The sequence below is a fragment of the Mastacembelus armatus genome, chromosome 5 (assembly GCF_900324485.2).
Source record: "Mastacembelus armatus chromosome 5, fMasArm1.2, whole genome shotgun sequence".
In the NCBI taxonomy this organism is placed as follows: domain Eukaryota; kingdom Metazoa; phylum Chordata; class Actinopteri; order Synbranchiformes; family Mastacembelidae; genus Mastacembelus; species Mastacembelus armatus.
The window spans coordinates 12,646,446-12,656,653 of NC_046637.1; the positions used below are offsets into that span (position 1 = coordinate 12,646,446).

The window sequence follows — 10,208 nt, forward strand, 5'->3', positions numbered from 1 at the left end:
TAAATTACCAGTGAAAATAAAACAGCATTTTAATAATAATGTTTCTGTTGTGCACTATACAATACAATCATAGTTTTCAGTCCTGATTAGGTTCAATTGAATTCAATTCAATTTTATTTGTATAGCGCCAAACCAGAATACAAATCATCTCAAGGCACTTAAAAACCCAACAAATCCCTTATGAGCAAGCACTTGGCGACAGTGGAGAGGAAAAACTCCCTTTAACAGAAGAAAAAACATCCAGCAAACCCGGGCTCAATTTGGGCGGCCATCTGCCTCGAACAGTTGGGGTGAGGGGTTATATTATGCTCATACCTTGATCAGGTAGGAGCCAATCAAATAATTCAATAACCAACAGGAGGTTTATTTTTAGGAGTAAGATTCACATGAGAAACATGTCAAAACTATTCAAACTTGTCTTTGAGTGATATCTAGCTGAACAAATGTCATTTATACAAAGGAAACATCAGTAGACTATAAAAAGCACAAAAAGAAACTGATTATGGAAAGGTGCTTTAATTCTGCAAATATTACATACATCTTCAAAACATTCTTAATGGCACTGAAACTAGCATATATACATTACAAAACAATACATTATTTGTAAAAAAAAAAAAAAAAAAAGAAAGTCATATATACTGTATCTACATGGATTCACCATATGGCTGCCTTCACAGCTGAGCTGGAAACACAAAGCAAAAAGGGGAATTATCATGGACTAATTCAATTTTCTTGATGGACATGAATCTTTACTGTTATCCAGCTAAATTAAATAAAATATCATGTAGCAAATAAAAGTAAAGAACCAGCATTGGTTTAGTGCACCAAAAGACCACTGGGTAATACCCAATTATTACATCATGTCAGTTTCCCAGCTCTACGTAAAGCTCATATTGGCACAGTTATCACAATAATGGCATAAGGTAAATATTTTTTATTCAGACATTTGGCAAATGTAATAGTAGTCAGGTTATGTCCACAATGCAACAACAACGTTGCCAGTTATCCAACAAAACTATCTTCATATTTGATGGCCCCAAGTTACTGAGTATATCTTTTAAATATTAATCTACAACATTGAGCTGATGACCTCAGACAAATAAAGTGCAGTAGAATTAGAACAATGTTTTGAGAGAAAAATGTATTAGAATTAAAATGTACTTCATTGAACAAAACTGGTGTTTTAAAAGGTTTAGAAGGATCACAGAAAACAGTTTACCTCTACCACGATCCAGTGTGTCTGCTGTGGAATGACTTGACTCTGATGCATGTACATGTGAAATACATTCACCTTGGTTGAGCTCAGGAAAATAATAAATACTAATGTAACAAAAATGAATTAAATCAATCATTCATCAATACATACCCTAATAATAACTCTCCCTAAAATGTCCTGATCCACCTGTTAGGCACCCCAGATGTAGTCTGTTGGCCTGATTATAATCAGCATACTGATATAAAATGCAAATAAATATCATGTGCAAAAAACAAAAAAAAAAAAAAATATATATAGTAGTTAGTAAACTCAGCAAAAAAAAGGTTCTACATGTCACTGGAATGCCACTTCATCCTAAAAATCTGTGTCCTATAATCAACTTGGTCATTGGCTGGATTCATCTTGGGTCTAAACACACAGAATCACATATTCATGAAACCTGTCAATTAAAATAACACTTGTACATTTAGGGAAATATTGTACTCTTACTCGCTTTCTTGACAAGATCAATACTACTGTCAGCCAGTCTGGCTCTCCAAAGATTAAAAAAAGCCCTAACCTTAACCCAGCACCTCTAAAAACCATTATGAATATCACAGTTGACAATCCATATCTCATATGAAAACAAAAGTGTAAAAACAACAATTCAATGCTGCTCTCAGAAAAGAAATAATCCTTTTACATTGATACCTTAATTTTTTACCAATTACCAATTAAATGAGATATTGAATTAATACACTTTGTTTTTAACTTTAACAAACACAGGCTAGCTGTTTCTTACTTTTCCAGTCTGAGTTCAGTTAATCAGCAGCTAGCTCCAGCTTCATCTCTACCATACAGACATGAGAGTGTTATCAATCTTCTCATCTAACTCTCATTATGAGTGCACGTTGAACTATTCCTTTAACAGACAGATCCACATATTCATGAAAACCATTACTTATGTTTTGCGAAACAACTGAATGTACCTGTCAAACAGCACATAGAAATTGCTTAATGACTTAAGACTGAGCAATGAGTCTCAGCCATCACAACAGTGCTAAATGATTAGATTAAAAAAAAACAAAAAAACAATACAATTAACAGACAAATACCATTTTTTCTGTTATATTATTGTGTTTCTGCTAATTTAAAAGAAAACAATAAATTTAATGTGACTGAGATTGTGTCACTAAAATATCCCTAACAATGACTGGGTACCTGTTCATTATAATACTCTCATTAAATACATAAAAAAGTACATCCATGTGACAATGGGCCACCAGCAGTTAGAGTTATATTTGGCCACCAATACAAATCAACCTTGCCTGTTTCACACCTCTGAACCTTTAAATGACAAGAAAATCATTCCTGAGCTTTCCTTCCTACCTACACCAGCATTCGTCCTACACATTATAGACTTGAGTGGTGGATGTGCTTGGTATGGTGGCATTGTTCATTGTTGACGCAGAGGGCCGCTCTCTTCTGACATATCTTGGCTTCCTCACTTTAAAAGGAACACAGACACAAAAAGATGTAATCATTTGTGAGGTAAGACATGCTCTGAAACTGGTCATAGCATCTTTGAACAGCTTTTATACTGAAGAACATTTTTTGTGCATACAACTATGGATGTCCCAAACCAAGCTTAAAGATTGGCAAATTGAATCAGAGCAAATTGAAGCTTTTTTTTTTTCCCCTGATCAACATCGACTTTATTGAGCACAAACCCAAGCTCAATCCTTTGCTTCATGTCAGCTGTCACACAGGTATTTTAAAGAGAGTGCAATTTGAAGTATGATGAAGCTAAAATTTCTGCAGTGTGGAAACATTTTCAATTAGAAAATGAAAACTGTCCAACAGCCAATTGTAATGCCTGCAATGCAGGCATTTCATGAGGTGGTAGTAACAGAGCTATGTTTAACACTAACTGTCTGATACAACACCTAAAAGATCTCTTCCAATGCTTAATAGAAAATGAGTTGGATCATAATGGCGGGGTGGGGGGACTTAACCCTACAGTCCTCAAAAATGCATCACTTAACAATTTTTCCAAATACTCTTGCATAATGTTTTGACTGTTTTACATTACTAGCGTCATATGAGACTATAACCTGTTCTGCAAGGTCAGACAAGTAGTTTAGACAGTGTAGTCATCTTACCTGACGAGGATGGGATCATAACAGCCTGGAAGGGAAAAAAATACAAAGGAATTATAACTACTCTCCGAAGTAAACATTTACAAATAATGTCTTTGTACTACAGGAGCACTTTGCTAAGGTTACAATCAACAGAATATTAGTCCTTACACGAGTCTCTAAACGTGCTGCAGTATGTGATTAGCTACAAACAATAAAAGTGACTTACTGTCTCACTTGGTTGGAATATGAAGGCTGTAAATGTACATGGAATAATGTTATATTTTAGATTAGTTGATTGAAAAATAAAAAAAATATCACTAAAGCAAAGCAATAACATTTAATTTTCCATCCACTGTCCATGCTTTATTTTATATAGGACTTTACAGTGGGTACGGAAAGTATTCAGACCCCTTTAAATTTTTCACTCTTTGTGTCATTGCAGCCATTTGCCAAAATCAAAAAAGTTCATTTTATTTCTCATTAATGTACACTCAGCACCCCATCTTGACAGAAAAAAACAGAAATGTAGAAATTTTTGCAAATTTATTAAAAAAGAAAAACTGAAATATCACATGGTCATAAGTATTCAGACCCTTTGCAGTGACACTCATATTTAACTCACATGCTGTCCATTTCTTTTGATCCTCCTTGAGATGGTTCTGCTCCTTCATTGGAGTCTAGCTGTGTTTAATTAAACTGATTGGACTTGATTAGGAAAGGCACACACCTGTCTATATAAGACCTTACAGCTCACAGTGCATGTCAGAGCAAATGAGAATCATGAGGTCGAAGGAACTGCCCAAGGAGCTCAGAAACAGAATTGTGGCAAGGCACAGATCTGGCCAAGGTTACAAAAGAATTTCTGCAGCACTCAAGGTTCCTAAGAGCACAGTGGCCTCCATAATCCTCAAATGGAAAAAGTTTGGGACGACCAAAACTCTTCCTAGACCTGGCCGTCCAGCCAAACTGAGCGATCGTGGGAGAAGAGCCTTGGTGAGAGAGGTAGAGAAGAACCCAAAGATCACTGTGGCTGTGCTCCAGAGATGCTGTAGGGAGATGGGAGAAAGTTCCACAAAGTCAAATATCACTGCAGCCCTCCACCAGTCGGGGCTTTATGGCAGAGTGGCCCGATGGAAGCCTCTCCTCAGTGCAAGACACATGAAAGCCCGCATAGAGTTTGCCAAAAAACACATGAAGGACTCCCAGACTATGAGAAATAAGATTCTCTGGTCTGATGAGTCCAAGATTGAACATTTTGGGGTTAATTCTAAGCGGCATGTGTGGAGAAAACCAGGCACTGCTCATCCCCTGTCCAATTCAATCCCTACAGTGAAACATGGTGGTGGGAGCATCATGTTGTGGGGGTGTTTTTCAGCTGCAGGGACAGGACGACTGGTTGCAACTGAAGGAAAGATGAATGTGGCCAAGTACAGAGATATCCTGGAAGAAAACCTCTTCCAGAGTGCTCAGGACCTCAGACTGGGCCGAAGGTTCACCTTTCAACAGGACAATGACCCTAAGCACACAGCTAAAATAACAAAGGAGTGGCTTCGGAACAACTCTGTGACCGTTCTTGACTGGCCCAGCCAGAGCCCTGACCTAAACCCAATTGAGCATCTGTGGAGAGACCTGAAAATGGCTGTCCACCAATGTTCACCATCCAACCTGACAGAACTGGAGAGGATCTGCAAGGAAGAATGGCAGAGGATCCCCAAATCCAGGTGTGACAAAACTTGTTGCATCATTCCCAAGAAGACTCATGGCTGTACTAGCTCAAAAGGGTGCTTCTACTCAATACTGAGCACAGGGTCTGAATACTTATGACCATGTGATATTTCAGTTTTTCTTTTTTAATAAATTTGCAAAAATTTCTACATTTGTTTTTTTTCTGTCAAGATGGGGTGCTGAGTGTACATTAATGAGAAATAAAATTACCTTTTTTGATTTTGGCAAATGGCTGCAATGACACAAAGAGTGAAAAATTTAAAAGGGGTCTGAATATTTTACGTACCCACTGTATATAGGTGTGGGGGGAGTATAGAGCCAAAACAGTGACAGTGAGAGACTTTGGCACAATATCCATAATAAAATTCTCAGTACTAGAAACTGTATCTGATGTGTAGTGACCGGTGAGGCATGAGCCACGCTTTGGCATTGAAAAATACTGACATTGACTCAAAGTTGTCACTGAAAAAAATAACTTGATTGAAAAAAAACTTACATCAACAAAAACTCAACAACTACTTTCTTTAATACCAAAGTTGTTGTTTTTTTCAGTATAAATGCTTCATTGCCAATGTTTTATTTTTTCAGTTTCGATTTTGCTTTCTGTGCCAGAGTTGTCATTCACTGTTCTGGCTCTATAGAGGAGGAGCTGTGGGGCTTCATACTTCAGGTTTGACAAACCCTGCTGGTATAATCACAGTCAGCTATGCAGGGATTACTGTACCCTTGTTGCGGCGGTAGAATATGCTCGGGAGTTGGTTGGAACGTTTGAGGTAGAAAAAAGAGGCAACAGACAGGATCAGGAACAGGCTTATCAACAATGTTCCCAGAAGAAGAGAGGCTGCCACGCCTGGCCCTCCTGCACAAAAACACAGCACAAAACCAAAAACAGTTTATGAGAAACCTGACAAATACATGTGTCTGCTGTGGCCATTTACTATATCATCATGAAACATGTATGGTAGGTCTATTTTCAATCCAGCAGCTAAATGACATAGTTCTATTTCTTGAAGCACTGGGTGATCATCCGTGCACACGTGCAGGCCGAGTATTAATAAAAACAGAGTCACCTGACCATCCAGTGACCCCCCCCCGGTGACCTACTGAATCTATAAGATTATGTGACACTGGAGGCTCAGTCCCTTTTTGTTCTTCTCGCATGCAGGGTTGCTGAGTGCATGTGTGGTTGTGATTAGCACCACTGCTTACTTTCATTTGCTCATGACTGTATTATAGTCGGAGCTGTGAGTGCATCTTGCCCTCCAGGGGCTGCGCAAGCTCAATTAACATTATAATATATTCAACGCCGGACTGATGTTTTCAACAGCTTGTTAGTATTAATGCATTGGCCATAGCATGTACTGCTCTGTCAATTATATTAAGTTAAGAGTGTCCCGGTTGGTGATGGGTCGTTAAAGAGAACACATAAATGTACTGGAATTGGTCGCTGTGCGGTTGGCCCTACAGCACTTCCTCCTAGATCTGCAAGGCAGGCATGTCTCGGTGTGGTCCGACAACACCTCTATGGTCTATCGTATCAACCACCTGGGAGATCAATGAAGCTGATGCTTTGGGCTCAAGAGTGGCTGACTTGGACAGCTTCTCACTTTCTCAGTCTGAGAGCAGTTCACATTCCAGGGACACAGAACCGGGTAGGGGATTTCCTGTCCCACCAGACATCTCTACTAGGGGAATGGAAACTCCACCTAGAAGTGGTAGAGTACATTTGGGACGCTTGCAGCAGAGCAGAGGTGGACCTCTTGGCCTCAAGAGAAACAGCACACTGCCCTCTCTGGTTTTCCCTGACAGACAGTAGCAGTCCTTTGGGCCAGGACCCACTAGCACACGACTGGCCCAAGGTTCTCCTTTATGCCTTTTTGCTGCTGTCACTAATATTCCCGACACTCCTGAGAGTCCTTCAGGAGGGACACAGACTGCTCTTGGTGGCTCCTTTCTGCCCAGGGAGGACTGGGTTTGGCCACTGCAGGGCCTGGCACTTCCTTCTCAGAGTACCTTGGGGAAGTAGGTCATACGATATGTCATGCCCGAGCACCGTCCACACGTCTGTTGTATGCCAACAAGTGGAAGCTTTTTGATAGGTGGTGTCGGGGGGCAAGGGACTGGATCCTGTACGCTGCCCGGTCTCATCTGCCCTAGCGTTTTTACAAGATGTCCTTAATGAGGGACATTCTCCATCTACTCTGAAAGTTTATGTCAATGCAATTTCCTGCTGGCATGATGAAGTGGATGGTGGTACCTTTGGCTGTAGCAAGCACATCTCCTTGTTCTTGCAAGGTGCTCGACGATTGCACCCACCTAGACGCCCTATAGCAGCGACATGGGATCTCTCACTGGTGCTTAATAACCTGCGGCCCCCCCATTTGAGCCCTTGGCAGATGCAGACCAGTTTCTCGGGCCCTCGCAAAGGTCAGGCACTCTCTCACACTGGGTGGTTAATGTAATAACCCAGGCGTATGCCCCACAGGGTAAGCTACCACTGCCTGGAGTGAGGTGCCATTCTACTAGGAGCCTCCTAACCTTGTGGGCTGCAATGAATGGAGTACCTCTGGATGTCATATGCGAGCACACGTTTGCCAAATTCTACAGGGTGAATGGGGCCACACCCCTTCCATTAGAAGGGATCCTCCAGTGTCACATGATCTAATAGATTCAGTAGGTCACCGGGGGGCCAACGGAAGGTCAGGTGACTTTGTTTTTATTAATACTTGGCCTACGCATGCGCAAGAATGATCATCCAGTGCTTCAAGCACCGGGATTCATAGAACTGCAGTTACAGTCGTAACTCTCGTTTCGTTCTAGCAATTCATACTGTAGACACATTACAGTGCAGGTCAATGAGTGTAAAATAAAATTAACAAATCTGTATAGAGTGACTGTGATCTTACCAATTTTAGGAATAACAGTAGTTACAGTTGTATGATTTTTCCTCTCCACTGTGTAATCTAAAAACCACAGAAAAAAAAAAACAATATAACATTCAGATTTTGTCTAATTTAAAAAAGTAGGCAGTTGCACATCCTTACTATAGGTGCAGACGGTTACATTGTCCAAATCCACAGCTGCTGAGTCACAGAATATACAAACAGTGTTGCTGTTCTCAAGGACACGAAAGAAGCACCCTAAGGAATACAAAAGAATATATTTCCCATTACTTGCCACATTTTCAGTTTTAACTTCAGTACAGAAAATGTTCATTACTTGCCATGTACACAAATGTTTATTTCTTGAACATTTTCCAAATTCTCAGCAGTCATTATTTTCTCTTAAATGTAATAAAGTAATATGAGACATGCTAACTAATGGGTAGAACTTCTTTCCCCTCTGACGAACCTCACAGTAGTGATAAAATAATATTTTAAAAGGTCAAATATGGCAGACATATTAGAAGTGTTTGACAGTGATAAATCATTTACCACCTTACCTGGTTCACAATGAGTGTCATTTGAACATGAATTGTTTGCTTTCTGTTTCTCACCACAGCACTCAAGGGAGTTTTGATGTAAGGCCTGTAAACAGAGCAGCATTCATATCAGGGTAGTCTGAACAAAACATACATTGGTCCTATGGCTTAGTAATGTCCATCTTCTACCTTAGTTACAGGTGTCTCTGGTCTGATAAGAATCACAGTGGCAGCCAAGACCAAAAGGAATGACAGAGCCATTTTCAAGTCCTTGGAGATGAAACAGACTTGAATTAAATATAAATTTGACTAGGTACATATTAGGACATGATTAAAACAAATATCTTAAACAACTGAATTTAAAGAATTACCAGAATAATTTAAATAAGCCTAATTTCTGCTGAACTGGTGTTTATTGTCAACACAAAATTTAATAACTTTTAAGTAGTGATTGAAATGTGTCTGTAGCAATAATAACCAAAGTTGGCACCAAACACCTGGTCAGATTCATAGTCTTGTTTACTTATTCTTCAATGAAATATATAGTTATTTAGCTTTTGTATCAGTACCAAATCTCCCAATGTAATACTGACACAAGTGTTGCTATAGTTTAAAGCTGGGTGTAGACCAAAAAAACCCCGAAACTATTGCAACAACACATCATCAGTAGGGTAAAACTAACCTGTCTCACGACGGTCTAAACCCGCGAAAACCCAAACCCACTAATAACTTTGAAATATTTTGCAAATATTTTACAAGTTTTGCACCCCTCCATATAACTCCATACAACTTCAGGTTCACACAATACATTTGCCAACTTAAATTCATATTTTGGGGTAAAATTCACTCCAGTCAGAAACACAAGAACAGTTTTTACTTCAGTTTTGCATATCAATATGGCAGTGAAAATGTTATAAAATAAATTTAAATTCATCTTCAAAGGTTTTATCTAACAGTCAAAAAACAACAATATTCAGTTTACAATCAAATAAAACACATGAAGGAAATGGGATGGTTGAAAACAGCAATTTTGAGTAAAATTTTCGACTTTTTGACAATTCATTATAAACTCATGTGTATTTATTAATTGACAAGATCGTTGGGGATTCAGCCTATCCACATTAGTTTAAGTGTCAATGCTGAGATAACCTTCATCAGCAATACTGTACTTTGGGTACTGTATGTATTTACGTGAAAATGTTTAACTTTTACCCGTACATTTATAAATACAATTATTTTAGGCTAAAAACTCAGAAAACATCCTGTAATGTGCTCCGTTAAAACCACAGGATACAAACAGATGTATGTTGAACAAGGCGTTTAGCTAGCTAGCACCTGTCAGTGGGATGAAGTTATTGTGTTTAGCAACCAGAGCTGAAACAACAACCTCAGCGCAATAGAGAAAGATCTTCTGTGTGTCTAAATCTGATTAACAGTAGCTATATATGATAACGTTGCGTTTACAAATAACACATTCAACACCTGAAAATGACGCTAGGTGAATTTACAAACGCAACAAAAGTTAACTCACCTGCCAAACGTTCGCCTTTAACCTGGCCAAAACTCCTAGCTGTGGTTTAATCAACGTCAGGTTTCGCCCGATGCAGAACTATTACCAGAAGTCTCTACATTTGTTGTCAGCTATGTCTCCAGCCCTCCTCTAAAATAGTAATAATAATCTGCTGTGTCGTAGCTCCCAGCTAGCTATGCACTTTTAGCACTTGCA

General features: G+C 39.2%; 1 protein-coding gene across 3 annotated transcripts; it reads right to left on the reverse strand.

Moving 5' to 3' along the window:
• Positions 1–367: 367 nt before the first annotated feature.
• Positions 368–10,208, reverse strand: c5h1orf159 (chromosome 5 C1orf159 homolog). 3 transcript variants are annotated; one of them, XM_026308016.1, is made up of 10 exons: positions 10,014–10,208; positions 8,672–8,765; positions 8,504–8,588; positions 8,106–8,201; positions 7,968–8,024; positions 5,786–5,920; positions 3,563–3,588; positions 3,358–3,382; positions 2,585–2,702; positions 368–1,624 (listed from the first exon to the last, which is right to left on the reverse strand). In XM_026308016.1, the coding sequence occupies exons 2-9, from the start codon at positions 8,741–8,743 to the stop codon at positions 2,602–2,604; spliced, it is 597 nt and encodes a 198-aa protein (XP_026163801.1). In that variant the 5' UTR covers positions 8,744–8,765; positions 10,014–10,208; the 3' UTR covers positions 368–1,624; positions 2,585–2,601. The 3 variants fall into 3 exon arrangements, with proteins under 3 accessions (XP_026163801.1, XP_026163800.1, XP_026163799.1); XM_026308015.1 differs by lacking the exon at positions 368–1,624 and having other exon boundaries at positions 1,925–2,702; positions 8,672–8,752; XM_026308014.1 differs by lacking the exon at positions 368–1,624 and having other exon boundaries at positions 1,925–2,702.

Excerpts from the sequence above, each read along its gene's own strand:
- c5h1orf159 (XM_026308016.1), bottom strand. The coding sequence starts at position 8,743 with ATGGCTCTGTCATTCCTTTTGGTCTTGGCTGCCACTGTGATTCTTATC. Across the intron at positions 3,589-5,785 it reads ATTCTACCGCCGCAACAAGG|CCTTCATATTCCAACCAAGT; the intron begins GTACAGTAATCC and ends GTACATTTACAG. Across the intron at positions 3,383-3,562 it reads TATTCCAACCAAGTGAGACA|GCTGTTATGATCCCATCCTC; the intron begins GTAAGTCACTTT and ends TTTCCCTTCCAG.